Consider the following 22,286-nt stretch of genomic DNA (forward strand, 5'->3'; position numbering starts at 1 on the left):
GCTGGATTCCCGCCCGCCCGACAAACTTTCTCCCGGTTCCGCAGGGATTTCACTGGCTCTGGAGCCTCTCCCTGCATTGTGCGTCTGGGTCTGGAAAACCTAGGTCACGAAATGGCGAGACATTCTAGAGACGAAGCATTTTATTAGTTCAGGGGTGAGGGGAGACGGGACAGATCTTCCGAGGGAACAGCTTCACAAAAACTATGCCTCTTAAATACAGAAGAACTTTTGTCACTAGCAAAGTCACATCTGGTGAACGTGTAGCCCTTCAGAGTGTGTAACCGAGGAGCGGCCCCTCCTCGTGAGACAACTGGGCAGTTCCTACCTGCACCCGTGCAGAGAGGCGGTCACCTCCCATCTGTTAGCACCGGAGAACAGCCCGGTTTGTAAACTAGTCTGTAAACAAGCTTCCACCGAAGCAGTGGTACAGAGTGTGTACGTGCCGCTTGCAGGGTCCACAACCAGGTAGGCGAAAGTCTGATCGTGGCTTTTGCTTGAAGGGTAACATAGGCCATTTAATGTCCTGAGAGGAGTGGAAAAAAACCACAGTAATTAGCGACAACATGGATGCCCACGAGAGGTTCCTAAAATCTGACTGAAATTATCATTTTGTTCCAATTGTAACAGTTTATTTCATGGCAAAATAGAAATAAAAACACCAGGTTTATTTCAGCGGTGTTGTGTCTCCATGAGGATCCTGGCACTACAAAGTGCACTGTTGTTCTGTCTGCAGTTCCAGTTACCTTGAGGGTAAATGTAAATTAATATAAAATGTAAAATTAAAATGTACAATTAAACATATAAGCAGGTGTTTACACAATTAAAGCCTGAAATACAGATGATACAATAATCCAATCGTGTTTCCTTTGAAAAAGTAAAGCTGCTCTATAAGCTGAAAAAAAAATTCTGTAAAGCTGGCTTTAAACTGAAGAGGGATATTTAGATTAGACATTAGGAAGAAATTCTTCACTGTAGGGTGGTGAGACACTGGAACAGGTTGCCCAGAGAAGCTGTGGCTGCCCCATCCCTGGCAGTGTTCAAGGCCAGGTTGGACACAGGGGCTTGGAGCAACCTAATTGAGTGGAAGGTGTCCCTGCCCATGCAGGGGTTGGAACTGGATGAGGCTTTAAGGTCACTTCCAGCCCAAACCATTCTGTAATTCTATGAGTAATTCTTTTTCACTGAACATTTGCGACTGCATCTGTTCAGTTTCAAATGTTTGCGTTTAAGGAAGCCCCCATTACAGCCTCTAACAACTTTGAGCCCTTACTGAAAACATTCTGTGTGCCAGTCCTTGGAAGGGTCTGGAGGGAGCCTAGGCACAGCACCTTGCTCCCAAATCCTCATTCTGAAAAACCATGTTGGGCTGACAGTGCAAGAACTGGGCTCTTTAGTTTCATACCCTACATGTGCACATGTCAATAAAAGCTTCAGTGTTGACAGGGCAGCACAGCTTGGCACATGCCTCTAATCCAGTCAGGATCCAATAACTACACGGGGGGAATTTTGGAGGGTTTATATTTAGTCTAGTAATTGAACATTTGAAAGTTCAACAAATATGTGGCTGGACACCTCCTTTCACTTAAAACATGAATGTCTCCTCCTGCTCCCAGCACCTTCGTACAGCAGTTGAAGAGATGAGGGTTCTGCTCCACTTTTCCACCTGAGGGAAATTGCTATATTGTCCATTTTCTCCAGGAACATTTTAAACTCTCAGATCAAGGACTATTCCAGATTAGAGGCACATCTCGCATGTTCTTTCGTTGAAGCCGTCTTCCTTTGCATAAAACAATCCATCTTTTATTGGACCATAGAAACACGAAACTGTACATCTCTCCATGGTTAAAGGCTCAGCTTAGAAGTAAAAGGTCTGGTTCCTATTTTTATCCCAAGAACTGCTTTTTATGGTGAATTTTATCCCGTGGCTGTTAGTGGCACCCCATTTTATCTCTTGGTGTTTCAAAGAGGATGATCCCCTTTCTGTATGTTCTGGGTATCTCCTTTTTGGGGACTGTTCAACATCCTAAATCTTAAATTAAGGCAAGCACCACCATATAAGCATTGTTTTAAGACAGGTAGAGATTTGACAATGCTTATTCACAGCATTTTCCAATGGTAGTCAAATGCTGAAAGCTAGAAATAGCATGCCTGGTTTAAGCAACCACAGCATACAGCTCTGTAGCTTCCAATTTAAGGAATGCCTGGCTCTCTTCAGGCTGTTTTCTAGAGATCACATGTAAAACCAAACACTGGGATCCTCAAGTGCAGTAAGGAGAGCAAGCTGCAAGGTTTTACAGTACTCAGCATCGCAATGCCCCTTTGGACCTTGACCTATTCCTAACCTAAGCTCATGCACAAAACTGGAAAAGGAGCAAGAGAAGACCAATGTCAAGATGTGGTTGCTAGTTAAACATTTTCCCATTGCTACTGAAGATCCCCTTCCCGCAGTCCTTATGGAACTGACCGAATGTCAGTTGAGTTTTGGCTGTTTAAAGGCAGTGTTAGTACATTAAAAATTTGTTCAAAGAACAAAATGAGTTAGGTTCTGGTGATGAGTCATTTCAAGAAACTCCAGAATATACCAAAGCTGGTATCAGGAAAATGATAAGTACATTCTAATTGTAATGAAAATTATTCTTAAAATTTATTTTAATTAGTAAAAGAGGCCATAAACCCCCTGAAATACTTGAGCATAAAGGCTCTGGAGTTTATACAGACTTACTCTGCTTTTTAGAGCAATAGGGTGGCATGTACACAAATTAAGAATCACACCAATGCCATCTGCAGTGTGGACTTCAGTCCAGACGTTTGGTTTACTGATGTGAGAGTAGGATCAGTTGATTTTTGCTTTGTAGGAACTCCAGATAATCAGCTGATGATCTAAGAGTACATACACAGCATAATCTATTACATAATACTGAAATAAAGATACTGCTGAACATCTCTTCAAACCTGAATCATTTAATAAACATTATTTTTTGAACAAACATGCAGTACAGTGATTTCCTAACACTGCCATAGTTTGGGTTCAGGTAAAGGAAGTTCTAAACTACCAGTCAGCATCCAAACACTTCAGCTTTAACAAGGGTTCATTATATGCAAGCCCCAGAGCTCTCAGGGGTATTTGGAGTTCCACAGAGTACTTGGGCACAAGATTTAAAACTCTCTTGTGATGCTCAGGTCTATAGAGTTGTGATGCTAAACAGATCTGCAGACATGTATAATTACACCTTAATACCTGGAAATATTTACATCTCTAATAGCAGGCTTTTTTAGATACTGTTTCCAATACAAGGGCTTCTTAGCGACAGCTTAAAAACCAAATAAAAAGGAAGGGATGGTGTCAGGACGGTGTTACATACAGTTCTTAATCCCCAATTCCATTTGTACTTCTGCAAATATGCAAGTATATATATTCGTCCACTTGTTAATCCAGCTTGCAAAAATGTGTGTTCTTCTGGTTTCTCAGCAGCTCAAGTCACTTTGACCAGAAAAGCATTTTATTGTTTCTATCAGACTAAGAGGGCATGACCATTTCTTTCAGATACAAACCAATTTCCAAGTAGGGTTTAAAGAACTTTGATCCACATAGCTATCACATAATCTAGACATACCCATTTAAGCCTTTCTCTATTGTGAGAGAAAATTCTTCAGGATGTTCTTTAATGGAAACCAGAATTTCACAACTCTCCTTCATCTTGCAAATGTTCAGAATGTGCAGGAAAGCCCAAATTTTCGCCCCAAGCCTACAGGGAGGAGAGCCTGCTCTGGATTTACACTGGATTTTCTGTTGTCCATCCATGGTTTTGTTTCAAAAAGTTGCCAAAGTCTGTCTTTTCCTTTTCTCTCTTCTCTTCCTTTTCTCTTCTCTCTTCTCTTCCTTTTCTCTTCTCTCTTCTCTTCCTTTTCTCTTCTCTATTCTCCTCTTCTTTTTCTCTTCTCCTCTCCTCTCCTGCTTCTCATTTCCTTTCTTTTTTCCTCTTCTTTTCCTCTTCTCCTTTCCCTTCCCTTCTTTTTTTCTTTTATTTTCTCTTCATACTGATGATATTTAATGTATGGCAAAGACAGTTAGGGAAACTCTTAAAAAATATCATTTATCTACCTAAACGTAGAAATCTGCGAAGTTCATGTCAATACATTTGATTCAGAGATGGGGAGGAAACAGCAATAACAGAAGACCCACCAAGTTACCAGGGTTTTGCTTTCTTATTTTGTTTTTATTACAGTCTGCAACCTAGAAGAAGGGTAAATTTTGATACTCCCATAAAATGCCCTATTTTTCAAAAACCTTTCAAAAGCCTTTTATGAATCACACATAAAACATAACAGACCATGACCCACAGGTAACAACTGAGCTGTTGGCAGCTTACAGGGAAGTCTGAAATGACATCAGCTAGCTCTTTTGAAAGCAGGTACATTATCTGACATTTAATTATTACATATTCTGGTTACTCAAGAAGAATTGGAGGAGTTCATCCCTACTGTAACACTTAAATGACAGATATGCTGAATCTAGTAAACATGCAGCCAGTTCTCAGACTTATCTAGGTGGTAAATGTATGATTTTGCAAGAGAAACAGATAGGAATGAGACTTGACAAGGGAGGGGAAAAGAGGTGAATAGTCATCTCACCTCCCCAGCCTTTCTGTATGCTAAACTTCCCTGCAGTCTTTACAGAAACAGATGCAACACAAGCTATATGGAAAGCTCTAGCAACATTCCTAAAAACAGAACTATACAAAGTCAAGAGTGGATTCTTAATCCTTACTGCTATCTCAAATAGATCTAAATCCAGAACTACTCAGACCTAAAGATATGGGGTTTTTTTTCCACAAACTAGTTTCCGGGTGACTATTACCACTTCAAGTATAATCCAGTAAACCTATTTTTAGTGAGCTAACAAATAAAAACTTAGTTGGTAGCTGTTGATGAAAAGTTAGTAAAGAGGATGAGAAAACAGGATGAGATCAGGGAAAGAGTTCATGAATAAAAAATAACAACTATGGAAAAATAACCCTTTAATATGGAATATTATGATTTCTTTGTGTATTTTCATGTTATGCATGTTACTTCCAGTAAAATCTTGTACTAAAAACTATTAATACTTACATATGCAGACACTCTGAAGACTGTAGAAATAATGCTTATTTCTTTTGTTTCAGGATTCTTTTGAACACTGAAATACAGGGGAATAATACAAACTTAATACATACAGTGGGAAATAATATACTTGAAACACACAGTAACCACTGATTATTAAATCCTACACTTAATAAATACGTTTTTAATGTATGCATTGTGTTCCTGCTCAAAGTTGATCAAGATCAAGTTAATAGTTAAAATTCATCTCATGTCACATTGACCAGGAAAAGGAGTGTTGACCACTGTTAGACAATGTGGATATCATGACATCTTACTGAAAACTGTTGAATGTGTCTTGTCAGCTGAATTGGTTCTATTGTTTTCATCTACTAAATCACAGCAATATTAGCCAGGCCTAGATGACTCCAATATAAAGTTTGCATTTTGATAGCTATGAGAAGTTATTCAGCTAAACATTTTGTGAAAATCTTTTCACATATTCTTTAAGAAAAAATAACACTGAACTGCATCTTAATACAGAGCACAAGAAGTAATGCCAATATTGGTGAAGAAATACAGACTTTAGCTCATTTTAAATTAATACAGAATTATAGTTTAGGTTCATTTTTCCTCCTTTGGAATGTTGCATATATAGACAGCTGTGCAACTTAGGATGGTATTAGTTCTGAATTTTTCATTTCTAGACTGTTTGTTGTGAAGACTGCCATTTCTTGCATCACGATCACTAATAACATGAAGATATTATTGCAAACATCCAGGCATCTCAACATGTTTTACATTTAAGTATTTTTAAATGTGTAATTTTTCCTCAGGTCTGCTTAAGTGATGCTTCCATTTCTTTATAATTTACATCATGTAACTTCTATTAATTTATCTAATTTCACAGATCCCTATTTACATTAACGCATTGTGGAGCAGTTGAGCCTTATAAATTCCAAACTTACACAGTTCCAAGAAGTGCATAGCTCAAAACCTGCCTTGTCACAAACAGGTTCAGTTCCCAGGAAAGGTCCCAATATAGCCCAGTTGCTGGAGTATGTGTGTTAAACACAGCCCAGTTTACACCACACCAGCTCAAGCCATCTGTGACAGCAGTCCCCCTACTATCACTGCTTTCACAAGGCTTCTTTTTATAGGAACAAACCCCAAATCAACCAACATCATCTTTGCCTGATTCAATCTCTCCAACTAATAAAAGAAATTGACTCTCTGATTAACTGATTTCATCTGTAATGGCACAGTCACATATGAATTAAGCCTCTACTGTGGAGTTGTTCTTTCCTGTGGTGAGTCAGTAAGGAGGCTTTCTCAGAACCTTTTGTTGCAGCTGGCATGTTGATATACTCAACAGTGGATTGAGACAGCATTGCTGAAGCTGGTACTGACCCCCGTTGTCTGGTTTATTACCCCTCAGAGAGCACTGCCTTCCCAGCAGGAAACAGCTCACTGACTCATGACTCAGCTGCAGTTTACAGACCGGCATATTAAGATAAACTAACAGGGATATCAGTTTTATGCTAACGTATCAGGCTGTAAACCACAGCAGTTCAGAAGGTCTTTAACCATCTCTGCTGAAAGAGTGACAACTTTCAGGACAAGGTATAAAGGGGGTATATAGTGGGGTCAGCACTTCCCACCATATACCACTACCCCAAAAGATACAATTGCTTTTAAGTTACTCTGGCTTCACATTCTTGTTTTCAATTTCTGGCTTTTTGATTTTTATGTTCTATATATCTAGGATACCAAAGTCAAGGGTGACAAAGAGTAAGCCTTTCTACTTATCCTACTGCCTTGAGAAATCTTCCCCTTATGGTTAGCTTCCTGTAAGTCATTTTCAGACTGTTTATTTCTAGTACTTTGGTTAATTTTTAAGGCAAAAGAATACATCTGCCAATATCAGATGAGATTCTTCCCTTGCTGACTTGAGAGAAACCAGGAGGTTGCCTCTGACAAACTTATTTGCTTTATTTCTTCTTTACTTTTTTTCTAAAAAGGTTTTAGAAAACACTACCTTGTCCTCTTGAAGAGGATAGTGTTGCCTTAAAAATAGCCTTCATACCCCACTTTCTTCTTTCAAATTGTTAACTTCCAAAGTATTCACCAAATATGGTGGTTCCTTCATCATTTTAACGTGTACCTATTCTCCTTTTATGAAGAGCAAACTTCCTCATGGTCTCTCAATTCATTTTGGGTTCTATTTATATCTTAACCTTCCTGGCAATATTTTATTGGGCTTTCCATCGTTAAAATAACAATTCTTTAAATAAATTCATTTATTATGGGGTAAAGGGCATGGAGATGGCACAGAAGGAAGAAGAGGACAATGACTACAAGATACTGCAGCAGCTGTCACCATGGAGAGACACTGCCAGAAAAATCAATGGTTAAGTACAGAAGACAAGACTTAGCAACAAAGATTGGCAGATTATATTTTGATTAACAAAGTTTTTGTCCATGTAAATGTATTTTAACTAAACCAAAATACTACAACAAGGATGTTGAAATTATTTAGGTTATACAAGTTATGACAAGATATGGTGTCTTCAACATAAAAAGGACATGGAGCTGTTGGAGCAAGTCCAGAGGAGGGCCACGAGGATTATCAGGGGGCTGGAGCACCTCCCGTATGAAGACAGGCTGAGAAAGTTGGGGCTGTTCAGCCTGGAGAAGAGAAGGCTGCATGGAGACCTCATAGCAGCCTTCCAATATCTGAAGGGACTGTAGTGATAGGACAGGGGTAATGGATTTAAACTTAAACAGGGGAAGTTCAGGTTAGATATAAGGAAGAAGTTCCTTACCATGAGGGTGGTGAGGCACTGGAAAAGGTTGCCCAAGGAAGTGGTAAATGCTCTGTCCCTGGCAGTGTTCAAGGCCAGGCTGGCCAGTGCCTTGGGTGACATGGTCTAGCGTGAGATGTCCCTGCCCATGGCAGGGGGGTTGGAACTAGATGATCCTAAGGTCCTTTCCAACCCAAACCATTCTATGATTCTATGACACTTAACGCTAAAATTTTGGATGGATTCAACTGGTCACAGACTAATCACTAGTGGATTTGTAAGAGATATAGCAAGTTGTGTATTAATTCATTAGGAAGGAATTATTACTCTTTTTACGAAGGAGAAAATATCTGACATTTAATAGTTGTATTTGGAAGTCCCTAGCTGGGCTTGTAAAATATCCGGAAGGGTTAATTTCAAAAGATTATTGCATTCTTTCATAATAAAGCACTACACATGGAAATGCTTTAATAAAATGATATCTCAAATCTTTTGCCACTATTTTGAACACTGGCACCTTGGAGTTAGAACTCAGGAAAGGCCAGAGAAAAGGCTGTAAGAAAGAGAAGTGGGGGAAAACCCGTACCAAGCCTGCCACTCCCAGCACTAAAGACACTTTTGTGGATGTGCTCATGCCAAGGCTCTTTTCCATAAGAAAACTGTTACAGGAGCAAGCAGTGGTGGTTTATACCTCTACAAGCATATCACTATTAGATATATTTCATCTGTGGGGGCTAATTTTTCAATGCACATCAGCTAGCAACTAGTAATTATTGCACTATCCATTTGGTTTTCACCAAGGCTTCAAGCCCTCAGGATGTAAAAATTAAGAAGAGTACAGTTTACAGAATTTTTAATACCATGAGAAATTTTTAGTATTACTTTACAATAAGTATCCAATGGGGTTGCAATCCAAGATGAAAAGAAAACAGATGGAGGACAGCAGTCTAAAAAAGAATTATTTTTATACCAACAAAATAGTTGGTATTCAACTGAAATTTGAAGGTGATCTGTTCGGTGACCAGAATTTAAGAGATCACTAATCTCATTAGCAATTGTTTACTGAAAATAAGAGGCCATAAGAAAGTAATTTTCATTGCTTTGTTTTCTGGTGTAATTTGTGCAAAAATGAAGTAACACAGTGCACAGCATGGACTAAAAATTATAAATTAAGACTGTGGTATGAGTGTCCCTCTTCAGAGTCGCATTACTTATCCTTTCACTGACCTATTCTCTCTTAAGATGGTGGTAACAAAACAGCAACATAATTTTGGATAAATTGGGGGCAGGTAGAAATGAGACAAAGCAGGAGACAACAGTGATTGTGAAGGGGAGGCAAAGTCTGAAATGTCAAGATCAAAAGCTTTTCTCACGGGTTCAACAGTACCAAAGAAGCAAGAGAAAAGATTTAGTTAAATTTTGAGTTTCTATTTCATCTGGTGGTCAGTGTTAACGCCAGCTCCACTGACAGTGAGAAATCAGCAGGCATTGTAGGCACAGAAATGGAGACACACATGGCAGGTAGATACTGAAAATCAGTTATGTCACATGAACTGAGTAGATGTACTTCAGAACTTTAGAGAATAAGGAAGCTGCCAACTGGGAAAACAACCAACCAAACACTCAAACACCAAAACAACAGAGGAATGGATCTGGAAAGAAGCAGCAGCACATAAGAAAAATCACAGAAATATAAAAAAGGCCAATAGGGAACAAGTTGAGGGTATAGAAAAATCAAACCTTGAAAGCAGCATGAAATCGTGGGGAAGAGTTTGGCAGGAAAAGGAAAAATAAGGGGAAAAGATTTAAGGAGATAGGAGGGTAAAGAAAAGGAGTGGCTTAGAACAAAACTTGAACAAGTTTGGGAGAAAAAAACTCAACGGCAAAGGAAAACAATAAAGTGGAGGAACTGATTGGATTTGTGCTTTGTCCTAGGTTAATTCAACAACACAAGAGCAGAAACAGCTGTAGTCAATGCAGTCAACTAAATCCAGGGATTAGAGTAAGAAACAGCTTGTTCCTAGTGCAGTGCCCCATTTAAAAGAAAAGGGAGGGTAGAGTTGGAGCACTAATGGATCCTTTTATGTCATATTCTGTATTTCTGAGGAACCCACTTGATTTCCATGTGTATGATATGAAAATATCAAAACTAATCAGGCTAATAAGAAAGCTCTGGTGACTAATCACAGTATTCAAATTCATACATGCAGCAATCTAAGTTCATTATTCCTAAACCATCTTCTTGGAATATCACTAACACTCCATTTCTGTTTCAGAGGTTTCTCTAAAAGTATCAACTGTTCTACTGCTACTTTGATCACTTCTTTTTGAGGACCTTGGGCAACAGCATGTGACTAAATCAACTTGCACCCTGAAAAGTACTGACCATTAAAAAAATCTGAAAGCTGCTTAGAAGTTACTAAAGATCTGTAAGCTGCTTTGGTTAAGTATTAGAAAAAAATGCCCAAACCAGCCAAATATTTTGTTTTAAATATTTAATTTGGATACAGCAATCTATACACAAGTGCTACAGAAGTAAAGAAATATTCAGGTGACGAAGAACCACTGGTCTAATCCTTTCACTGTAGTTTTACTCTTAAGTTTATCCAAAGACATTTTAAGAACAGACTTAATGATGAATACATCTTTTACACAATTTTTTCCCTAATATGCGCGTGTATAATCTTAAAATAGGAGATGAAATAACAATTGGCCACCACACCATTGCAAACACAGCTGAGAAGGGAGAAAAATAGCAATTTGTACTTGAAGTAATTTGAAGCCTTTGTAGCGTACGTTGCTGTGCATCACCTAGTATCTACATTAGCAGAGTTCTTGTGCTATCTCTCATTTCAGAGGTCTGTGATTGTTTTCCATTGTCCAGGTTAATATTGTTCTTTTTATTACCCTAGGTTAATATTGTTCTTTTTACTACCCTACAAATACTTATTATTAGTGGCAAATAATAATATAATGTCAAATTTTAGTAGTATCATTCATGATCTTCATATTCCCATTAGCTCAGCTGGGAATTAATCTTTGCATAACTGATAACTACATTCCATTTCCCACTAATCAGGAAAGAAGAAATTTTGTCAATTGGAGAAGTCAGGATATGGATATATCAAAAGGGGGAAAAAAAATGCCTTTTTTCCCACAAATTTGAACCTGTGATCAATCATCTCTGTTACACAGTGTTTTGATAGTTGAAGGTGAATAAGGCTGCAGATTGATTAAATAACAGCCCCATTCCTAAAGCAGTAATGCAAATGAATTTACACAAATTGACACAAAGTATCTATGTGTATGCGTATGTATGCAGTGCATAAACATGCAATTGTATAACACAGAGACACTTACCTCACCAAGTCTTTATAAAATGCTTTTGTAGTTTCTAAGTATGGGGCAACTGCATCTTCAAACTGGCAAAGAGTTCCTCCAATGCAAAGGTGCTTAAAAAGACAGAATAGAAATTCCTGGCGGTCCAATGGACTGAATATGTCATAATGGTCTGAATCTTCCAGAAGCAAAACCTTGTGGAACAAGAAAATAACAAGGAGGTGAAGTACATGAAAATTTCTTATTTGAGATGAAGTTTATAAACAATGCAGCTACTTTGCTGTGTGTCACAGAGTTTATGTCCATATAAAATAAATGAAAGAGGTGGAAATAAATAAGTAATCCTGCCTAAATTCTCCTTCAAATGATGCAGTTATGTCCAAAATTTATAGATAACAGTGTAAAGCAGAATCACTGTCAGATGTGTGCCCACAAGACCTAAGGAAAGATTTTTTCAAGAGTCTTGTTTTTCACTGGTTAGTTGCTCATCATGCTAACAAAACAGTCAATAATCTGAAAATGAACTACCTATGTTTCACAGAATGGTTAGGGTTGGAAAGGACTTTAAGATCATCTAGTTCCAACCTCCCTGCCATGGGCAGGGACATCACACGCTAAACCAGCTCACCCAAGGGTCTGTCCAAGCTGGCCTTGAACACTGCCAGGGATGGAGCATTTACCACTTCTTTGGGCAAAGAAGATTTGGCATGTCAGTTACTGCCATTTAGTTTGTCTTTGGTACCTTTGCCTTTTTTATGGCAAATATGCTTTTTAACTCTAAGTTTACACAGTTATCTCACATTTGTAAAGGAATCCCAAGGATCCCCCAGGGAAGATCACTCAAACTTATACCATTCTTTAGTGCAGACTCTAGTGAGCCTTCATCTGCAGCCTAGATTAACCAGATATGCTATGCAGCTGCCTCTATATGTCTCACCTGCCTTTTGCTGCAATATTATGTGAACACAGAGGACATGCTAGATTAGCCTCAACTGCACGCCCTGGTAAGGGTGGACAGGAATTGTAAGTCAGTGTGGCTACAAGGCCCTTTAGTCACATCAGCCAAACTGGAGATGCCAGCCCAGGCAAACGGGTGAAAGCCAGACATGAGCTCACTGCTCTCTGGCCCTCTTTATAACATCACTACACAACCTGAGTAAAAACGATTCTGGGCAGAAACTGTTGTTGATAGCCACTTCATATGTATCCCAACCCCCTACTTGGTTTGAAGCAAGAGAAGACATGGCAGGTAGGAAAGAAACGTGGAGTTCTGCAGCAGAGGGCCACCCTGACAGCAGCAGACAGACAGTTTCTGCCCCCTACAGTCTGCCCTCCCACGGCACTGGCTGAGTCTATCTCAGTTTTTAACTGAAGTTTCGTTCCTGGAAGATTTTGACTCTTAATTCTTTCTGCCATCTTAGGTCTTAAAAGTAGGAATCACATTTATTTCAAATAAATGTGACTCCTTCAACTTGTAAATGCAGACGCATACATCGTTTCCAAGGGAAGGAAAATGGAAAGAGACTGAAACTCCAATTATTTCTTATTTTAAATGTTGCCTCTAACTTCCCTACATCCAATATACTTAATTTTCAAAAGACATTTCACATGTACCCAACTTACAAATAAATACTTACTATTTTGAACTGTTAGGCTACAAACCACATCTGAAATTCAAACATGAGCTTGAGTTCTCTCCTTTTCCCAGAACTTTACAAGACAGACCAGTATTTCAGGCCACATCCTGTAACCAGTGTCACTGGTTCAAATACATTGCCTTCAAAGGATTTGCCAAGTGCAAATGAGTGCAACTCTATAATTATTAGGTGCTTATGTTGATTATATATACAAGGAAGAGCAAAATCCAGTTCTCCCACACTATGCTTTGCTAATGCTAAACAAACATAAGGTAAAAAAAAAGAATTGTTTTACTTATGAAGTAAAAAGAAACACTTATAGGGAAGACATACATTGATTAAGAAGGTACCACTGAGGGCGATTCTTTTTCAGAATAATCTGCTCTCTGACACCTCCACTGGAGTATAACAAACAGGTTTTACCTTGCAGGCCTGTTCAGGGGTTATATTTAGTCCTTTTCAAGTGTGCACTGAAAAATAATTTCCCTTCTCATGGTTTTCTCTCCTTTGTTTCGGGGACAAGACATGAAGATGGCTTTCCTTAAATGCCTTCACATACAATATGGTCATCATTCCTGGCCAGGAATGCTTCAGGATGTAGCTATCAAGTACATTCAATTTCATCTACTATGTGGAAGGTTGGATGAACCCACAATTCTGGGTGTCATAGAACCTTTCCACTGGCACCACTTGCTTTCCTCTCCTAGGCAAATGAGTAGCTGCATTCCACCCACACACACCCCCAAGCACTGATTACATGAGACAAGGGCTGGTAGAAGGTGGTTTTACCTTTTTCTCCCACCTAAAGAGGAGAAAGGGCCCACCTGGAAACCAGCGTTGCTTTCACACATTCGGACACTGAATGTGTAAGTGCCTTACTCATTTCAATGTCCATTTTTACCATGGAAAATACATATTGTCAGAGAAAAAACCCCACTGAAAAAATGTGTCCTTATGGTACCTAATAGAGTATGAAAAATTGTAAGAAATTATTCATTGCTATACTGACCTTTCTTAATTCATCAGAGATGAGAATATCATCATAATAGTCATCATAGCATTTTACAATATCTCCAGTTTCTCTAACAATTCCTTCAGAGTAGAGCCGATCAAAAAATGACATGGAAATCTCTGTACAGGGCACCAGTGTAGCTTCAATTTTTGTCACTTTGGAACCTGCAATATGTAGGAAGGCTTCACTCCAAGTCTCTTGCAATAAATAAAATGGGTGAATTTCCATGTACTAATGGTTTTACAGTAATTTGATACAGCATGGAAATAATCAACTTCTCTAAATGGTTGTGCGTGGGATATTCTGTAAACAAAGTACAGATCACATAAGTATGACTCAATCACAGAGTCCCTCAGAAAACAAAGCAAGCTAAGAAACAAGCATAAAGAAAACATTAAATTCATCTGAATGATACTTTCCATTAAGGCTCATGTGTCTGCTCCCCCTGTTGGTAATACTATCAGCCGGAACAAGTGAGAGATGAAACACCGTGTGAACTCAACAGCATGTTAGATCACACCCTTAGAAAATCACATTCCACAGCTTAAGCCTTAAAGAATCTGAGGACAAATACCAGATTTGGCCTGATGAAGTACAAAAGTCAATAGCTGCTAACAGCATCCCACAAAGTAAAACCCAAAGTGAACACAGCCCTTACGAATTTTTGGTTTGTTAAGTATTATATCTGAACTTCTTAAAAAGTTATGTTGTAGCCACTGTAAGCTTTACTAACCAGCTATTTCAGAAGATGGAAAAGGTATTATCAGCACCTCCTGTATGAATCTGGAGTATTATCTCTGTACTCATTAAGTGCTGAGTACATTTTTCTATCATTTTGCTGTTTTCTGTGCTTGCAAGTGATCCTGTTGCTCATAAACATCTAGTGGCATTTGAGATACCCTACAGTATTTTCCTTAATGAGGTATTAGTCCATAAGGGCACATATCTTCTTTATATACAATATTACATCTACAAATCTGTATGTGTGGTGTTGGATAACTTATGGCATCTCAAATAGCGTTAGACTCTGTGTTTAGGAAACTTTGGACTCAGTCCAGTTCCATCTGATCTCTATGGTCCAAGTGTTCAGACCAAATGTTAGAACATATTCTCTGCTCATCTCCAAGCCTCCCTGAACACCCTTCAAAGTGCTTTTGGACAGCAGAGGGGAGAACAGGAGAGCATGAGCACAAGTGAGTATGCAACACAAGGGCAATGTGCCTCAGCAGAGATAATATTCACAGCATTGCATCTTTCCATGACTTTTCTCCTCTCTAGGTTCCCTTGATGGGAGACTGCTCAACAACATCACAATATCAAACGGCTTTTGACCAAACAATTAAAGATAAAATTAAGTGTCCTGACAAACTGACCTAAAGGATCACTAAAGACTAGTATTTAGGAAATGTCCAAATTTCACCCTCGATGGCAGTATTTCAGGAACCGAAACATGCCAAAAAGGGATGATGCTTCCCAGAATGTCATTTCATTCTCATCCTAATCTTTGCAAGTGTAGCATAACTTAAAATTTCTCTTCCCCCAAAAAAATCTCTCTGGGATTTCTCCCATGTATTATTACATGGAGACTATTTATTCATAGGTTAAGTAGGGCTAGCATTTAGGTATCTGAGCCCAGGTAATCTGTACCACCTGCCTCATCAACACTAATAAAATAATTAAAAAGAAGTTACAAGTTGATGGCTTGAAAATGTGTCCACTTAAGCTAAAAATACTGCCAAGAAACTTTATAATTATTTTATTGGGCCAATGTGATGTGAAGAAAATTGGCTACAGAGAAAAGCTCGGCATTTAATGGCCTGGCTTCACATCTACAGGTATGACTATGAAAAAGGGTACCATTTATTAAAGAAAAAAGGTTTAGAACATTGTCCTACCTGTCCATATAGTGACTATCAAAAAATAATCAAACTATGTAACCAAAATCACAAGTCAGAAGAAAACCCATGGCTTAGAGCCTCACAACCTACGAAAAAAGAGCAAACTGCTATTGATTGATTTGTGCTTCCTCCCACCCCCTCACCTTCAGACTCCTCTAACTTCCAATTCTCCAGCTTTCTTTCACAGGGATAGAATTTTTATTTTACAAGAGATTTAATAAGAGCCAAATCAGCCTCTAACATAGAAATTATTTGGTAAAGACCTATGGATCAAAAACTCCATGAGTCAAGACAAATAAAAATCAGATGTTAAATAACCTAAGAAAAACAGAGACATCTTACATTTTCCCAGTTATTGAGCTCAAAGTATAAGAAACTGAGCTATTCATAGGCCTTCAAATTGTTAGGATTTTACTGGGGGAGGGGGAGGAAAGGAGACACACTTCTGCTCTGAAACAAGATTTTATAAAAACGTTCATCAGAAAAAAAAAAAAAATTCAAGAACCTTGTAATCTATTCAGTAGTTCAGAAAACCAAACTATAAATGGAAAAGTTTAAATACACTGGAATACACAATGGAGAATAGTCTCCGTTTGAGAGGTGAGATTTGAAATTGGAGATTCAGAATTTCCTGGAAGAGAGTGACCTGTTTTAATAACACTGTAAAAGTGAGCAATAAAATAGGAAGAAGAAATGCCTTGACAACTCTGCAAGTGGAAAACAAAGAGCTGAAAAGTATTGAAGCAGTTTAAGCTTCTTATAACAGCTACCTCTGGAATATCTACGCCACCAGCATACTTTTAAATGAACACACTGCGTATCAAGTATGTGGCAGATAAACCCCTAATCAGGTACATTGAGAATTCCTCTAACGTTTAAGAAAGATTTTTAACCTCAGGGAAACATCTTGCAACTTACTGTTTACAAAACAGTTTAGATAAAACATACATAATGCACATCCAGTGTTCTGTACTAAAAAGATGGTATTTCAAAATTAAAAGGTGTAGGTTGCTGATTTATAGGTTCAAATGACATCTAAAATTTTTGCAAATTATAACCTATAACAGTAGTCTAAAAACTTGCTGATTTAAGATTATCTTCCAGATTTTAAAATCCAAAGACAGCAATTGTTAGAGCTTCAAGTACATATGGCAGCTCAAGAATCCTTCTTAGGCAAATACTAAGTTTTTATTCGCACAGAAAGACAGTAACCCTATCCCTTTGAAGATATCTTTTCAAGTGTTAATTGAGCTTAAGCAGATACAGTCCTGTCTCCCCAAGACTGCTGACAGGTGCAAGGCCAGTAATGTGTCAAGGAAAAAACTACAAGTTTTCATTGCAGCTATTTAAAAATACAAATCTCAAGACTCAAGTTGGCATGCATCAAATTTGTTCCTTTTGCTGCTTCTATTTTTTAAATAGGAGAGTAACAGATGAAGGCAGGGTGGTAGGGGGTTAAAGCACAGGACAGAACTATTAGGTACTTTGCCATGCAGTTAGGAAGAGAGGAAAAAATATCCCTACTACAACAGGCAAAGAAGTGTGGTATGAGAATAGGTCATTAAGAATCTGTTTGATCAGATGAAGTACACTAGAGAATATCCTTGTGTATTGTTTACCTAAAATGTTGAATTTCAAGTAGTGTTAAAGCTGGAGTCCTTGAGACAATGTACTATTGTGGGATTCCACCAGGAATCCCAACACGTGGGGCAGCTAAGAAGAGAGATACATGTTGCATTCCTTGGGGACACCATGTTCTGTGCCACCTTTTAATCTAACAGAGGGATATTGAGGATATTACGGTCTGATAACATGAAGGTGAGGATGAAAAGCAGTCAAGAGAAGTAAAAAATGAGATTAGACATAGGGGAAAAAAGTAATAAAGAACTTTTAAGAACAGATTTTAGGAAAAGCAGATAGACAAGTAACAGAGAAGAGGTAGAGAGAAAAGTGAAAGTGAAACCATGCCACTGAATTAAAAAGAAAAATAAAACCAAATTCTTAGTGAGAAGGTAAAAGGGGACCACAGCCTGGAAAAGACAAAAAGATTATGAAATCAAACACTCATAAATTAATATTATGTTGATGTTTTATATAATGTTGGAATCTTTCTGTGGGACCATAAATACTTTCTGCCCAAACTCATAGTAAGGAGAAGGGAGTTTTCTAAGAACCTATCTAAATCCTACTTACATCATGCATCCAAAATATCTTCCCCATGCAAAAAAAACCCTAACATTTTTGTTTGCAAGTATTTGAATCAACCTAGATTATGTAATTTTTTTCATATTTTCTGAAAAGTAAAATAATCCCATTTCCAGTATTTTCTTTCAAGAACAGGATAAAAGAGTTACTCCACAGTTGTAAGTAAATAGTGTATCTGGATTAATATACCAGCATGTCTGAAGAAGAAAATACTAGAAGATGATCTTTTACCTCCTCCCACTCAAAGCTAATTGTTACTATATTTTCAAAAAATGCACATGAAGACTAAGTATAGAAAAATGTGCCAACATTCCTCACCAAAAATAGGCAAAGAGTGGGAAGATGAAATTTTAAGAGCAAATGGGGTATACCAGCTGTTCAGGATTTAGAAAGAGAACCCTTCCAGTCCTCAGAACAAAATGTATTACTTCTGTGCTGCGGAAGGTTGAGCAGAATCAGGAGCTAAGCTGAGATACTTGGCAAGCGACCCTCCGCTCTTCATGCAAGGTATGTAACCTAGTGACCTGCACTACAGGGACTGACAAGTTCTAGGCTAGATAGATAGCCTAAAGAAATTCCTGGCTAAAGCAGGAAAAGGTTTACCTGTAGTTTGAAATACATTTCTTTTCTTTCTGCTTGCCAGAATGCAAAAGAGATCCCTGACATGGGACTTGAAATTTTTTTTGCATCTTATATATTTCAATTGTTTTAACAGCCAGATACCATGTTTGGAAAATGGATTTTGGCTGACAAAAAGGTGGCATGTCTAGTGCCATCGTATATAGTGGGGAAAACCTATGCCAATTCCAGAGAACTGAAATGGAAAAGGTAGAAAATTCCCAAAGTTCATTAAATATTTACACACAGTAAAGTATTTGCAGACAAGTGAGAAGAACTGAGGATTTCCCACTGTGCTCTTTCAAAATATTCCTATTAATCACCAGAGTTCACATTATGCATAAAATCCCATTACATTATAACATGCAATTTCCATGAAATTGTGTGTCATTTACATAATCAAAAATACAATTTCAAAGTAAAGACATAAAATCATGTGCTGTTTGCTTTTGGTCATTCTACAGACATACTCAAGTGTGGTAAGCAATTAATGATATGGCAACAAACTAGAAGTCAACTTTATGCCATGATTGCAACTAAAGTAGCCTATGACAGGGCTCTTCCTATGCCTGGATCACTCCGTTGTGCAGATAGCACAGTTACAAAAGCTCAGCAGTGTGCTCTATCTAATCTTCTGCTCTCTCAACTTCAGTTTGAAACAGAGCAATAATCTCAGATCTGTCCTAAATTGATTTCATCTATAGAAGAGTGTCTTTCTCCAAATATCATCTGAATAAGATAGCACTATAATTCCACAATTAATGCAGTTCATTAGGTCTGGGTACATGATTGGGTCAGCTGGATGACACAGACTATTTAAAACCAATTCTAGGAGCTTGGTTTATGGATTGATGCAGGGGTCAAGAAAAAAAGTGTAAAATCTGAAAATTTAGTAACAAACTAGGCAAGAATATTTTCTTATTTTTTAGTAGAAGTCATTCTTTAAAATATGGCAACCAGGTAAAGATACACATATAAGAACTGTCATTATTACAAATGGTAAATTAGAAGAGAATAGTTACAACACAGACTTTTTTATTTAAGATTAATTTATTCTAAATTTACCCAATGTAGTCCATTGTCCTGAAGCTGAGAGCAACTTCAAACTGGAGTTCACATTTTGATCATTAAAAAATGCCTATAATATTAAAATAAGAGAGTACAAGTTAATGAAATGAAACATAAATTCATCATTTATAATGCCTTGGATACTTTCAAAGCAAATTATAAGGACCCAATTAGTAAGTAGATTCTGTATGATCTTTCAGCTTGGATACTAAATATCACACTACCAAATACATGGGTTTGTAACTTTGTGAAGCCAGTGTCTTTTACATATCCAAGATATCTTCTTGTATTTATATATGCAGTATTTACAGTAAAGCACTTTTAGTCCAAGAACACACAAAAGGTTGCATGAAATCCTTACAGGTACAGAAAATGGAAGAAAAGATGAAAAAATTCTATCTCTGCATTCAATGTTGTTGAAGTAAAAAAAAAAAGCTAAATGTGATTGTAAAATTTACATTTTGTGAATAAATTTGAAGCTTGGAGAACTGTAGAGACACACAAAAATTATTAAACAGATGCAGAAGAAATCTGTAAGTTAGTGAATGGAGAATATGTTCCACAGTAAGAGCTGAAGTATTCAATCTTAATGATTTATCAATTAAAAAAATAAGACGTACATAGTAATATTGGTGGCTAACAAGTTTAAATGATAGATAACCCAATTAAGAAAACCCACACATATATATGCATACAAGCAGTAAGCTCATAAGAAAATGAATTTTTAAGTCTTTGCATCACCAAATCTTTTTACCACCTCTCTGAGATACAGAGAGATCAGACTATATAATGTAATGGTCCCTCTGTTCTCAATGAATTTCAATTTGAATCAACATTTCAAATTGAAACACTTTAATCGTTTGAAATGTTTATCATTGGGAGATGAAATATTGGTGTACTTCTGTGTGAATTTCTTTAAAATAAAAAGAGGCTGAATTCTTTATCCAGGATAACAATATAAAGTAGATGTACAACAAATCAAAGAGTTGTTTTTAAAACAACAGATGTAAAAACCATGTTTTTTTAAAAACCACAGATTATTATTTTTTTTTGTCTGCAAACATATGAACAGATTTGACTTTGCAGACAACAAAAGTGAAAGATACAAAATCAGCAAAAGACTTGAGTCCCAGAAAGATGAGAGCCCAAAATTTCAGTGTAAATCAACGGTATCCAATAAATTTTAAACTCTTGCATTTTCAGATATGTGGTGCATACGCGCATCTATTTGCACAGTGTATTTACCGTGACAAAGCAGTAATAGCTGTGAGCAAGGTACCAACTGCATGTACACTGTTTAAAGTCTCTCCCTGGGTAGACTTCCCAACATTAAATGCGGTGGCCAAGATCAGCATCTGCTCCAGATTCCCATTCTTGGGAATCTTGAATGACTAAATTGTTTCCTCTTAAAACAGAGTAACATTAGTACAGACTAAAATATTTTTACTGGACAATACATTTAACCCACAAAGGAAGTCTTGAGCACCACACCTAAATCACCTACTTGGAAGGAGACAGCGAGTAGGCGAATAGTGTGCTAACACTGCTACAGTATTTGCTGTTACTCAGCTTTCCAAAGGCTATAATTTCATGGGGAAAAAAGTCAATTTCGAATATAAAAACCTTAGAACTACCGTAACAAATTCATCCTTTTGATAGGGCTTAAACTGCTGGTCAAAACTGAACGCTTGTGCTGTGATCCTGCCTTGCATGGACCTGAAATGATAAAATGAGATTAAATATTCTGCAGACATAATAGGTACTGACTCACTCTGCAAATTTGCGTAGGTACACTACATAAAGTCCTATTCTGACCAATAATTATACTTTTTTATTTTTCATTTTGCCGTTCTCACTTATAACCGGCTCCCGCCCCTCCTTGGAGAGGCGGGGGAAGCCCAACCTCTGCTCAGGCAGCGGCAAAGCAACGCTGCGAAGCTGAGGTAGATCTCGGCTAGCTCTAGAAAACAAGGGACAAGCGGTTTACGTGCCTGAAAAATACTGAGCAAAATTCCAATTTAAGGCGGGGAAGAGGGAACCAAGAGAGACCCGGGCCCGCCGCCACCAGAGCGGGCGCCCGGAGGGCGCGGTGACGGCCCTAGCCCTCAGCACCGCCCGCCTCCCAAGGCTCCCCAGCGAGGCGCCTCTCACAGCGGGCTTTCCCCCTCCCACCATTTGAGGAGCCGGTCCCGGATGTCCCTGTCCTCCAGGCAGGGGAAAGCTTTCTGGGGCAGGGGGCGGAACGCGAAGCCCGCCGCGCAGCGCCGATCCCCGGCAGACATCTTCCAGCGCCGACGGCAGCCTGGCAGTTGCCTTGGACACGGCGCCGCTCAGGCGGTGCGCCGCCGGCCTCCTCCCGCCGCGCGCTCGGGCCCCTCACAAGCGTTCCACCGCCCGCCGGGGCCGCTCTCGGCGGCTGCCCGGGGGGGGGCCGCAAGGCACAGCCGTCCCCGTTCTGACAGGATTAATCAATTATTGCCGATAAACCCCCTGATTAAACATCAGTCCCCTCCCCTCTGCTCCTGCCTATGCACTGGGAAAACTCAGGTTTGCCAAAGGAGAGCCCAGCAGAGCGGCATGCAAAGAGAGGGACTGCCGATGCTGGATTAATCAGCGCCAACCCCGA

The 22,286-nt window shown here is 38.5% G+C and overlaps 1 protein-coding gene across 2 annotated transcripts; it reads right to left on the reverse strand.

Annotated features, from left to right (window-relative positions):
• Positions 1-122: 122 nt before the first annotated feature.
• On the reverse strand, positions 123-21,964 carry CFAP300 (cilia and flagella associated protein 300). Of its 2 annotated transcripts, XM_030476786.1 has the most exons (7): positions 21,833-21,959; positions 21,295-21,376; positions 19,658-19,730; positions 13,869-14,035; positions 11,244-11,416; positions 5,110-5,176; positions 123-523 (listed from the first exon to the last, which is right to left on the reverse strand). In XM_030476786.1, exons 1-7 carry the CDS (start codon positions 21,940-21,942, stop codon positions 392-394), a joined length of 804 nt encoding a protein of 267 aa, XP_030332646.1. In that variant the 5' UTR covers positions 21,943-21,959; the 3' UTR covers positions 123-391. The 2 variants fall into 2 exon arrangements, 1 of the variants encoding a protein (XP_030332646.1); XR_003990120.1 differs by lacking the exon at positions 13,869-14,035 and having other exon boundaries at positions 126-523; positions 21,833-21,964.
• Between the last annotated feature and the right edge of the window lie 322 nt (positions 21,965-22,286).

The sequence above is a fragment of the Strigops habroptila genome, chromosome 2 (genome assembly GCF_004027225.2).
Source record: "Strigops habroptila isolate Jane chromosome 2, bStrHab1.2.pri, whole genome shotgun sequence".
NCBI classification, from domain to species: Eukaryota; Metazoa; Chordata; class Aves; order Psittaciformes; family Psittacidae; genus Strigops; species Strigops habroptila.

Bases quoted from the DNA above. Each gene is read 5' to 3' on its own strand.
- CFAP300 (XM_030476786.1), bottom strand. From the start codon at position 21,942: ATGTCTGCCGGGGATCGGCGCTGCGCGGCGGGCTTCGCGTTCCGCCCC. The intron at 14,036-19,657 runs GTAAATTTAGAA...TACATATTGCAG, and splicing joins AGGACAATGGACTACATTGG to GTTCCAAAGTGACAAAAATT. The intron at 524-5,109 runs GTAAGTATTAAT...CACTCCTCTCAG, and splicing joins TCTTCAGAGTGTCTGCATAT to GACATTAAATGGCCTATGTT.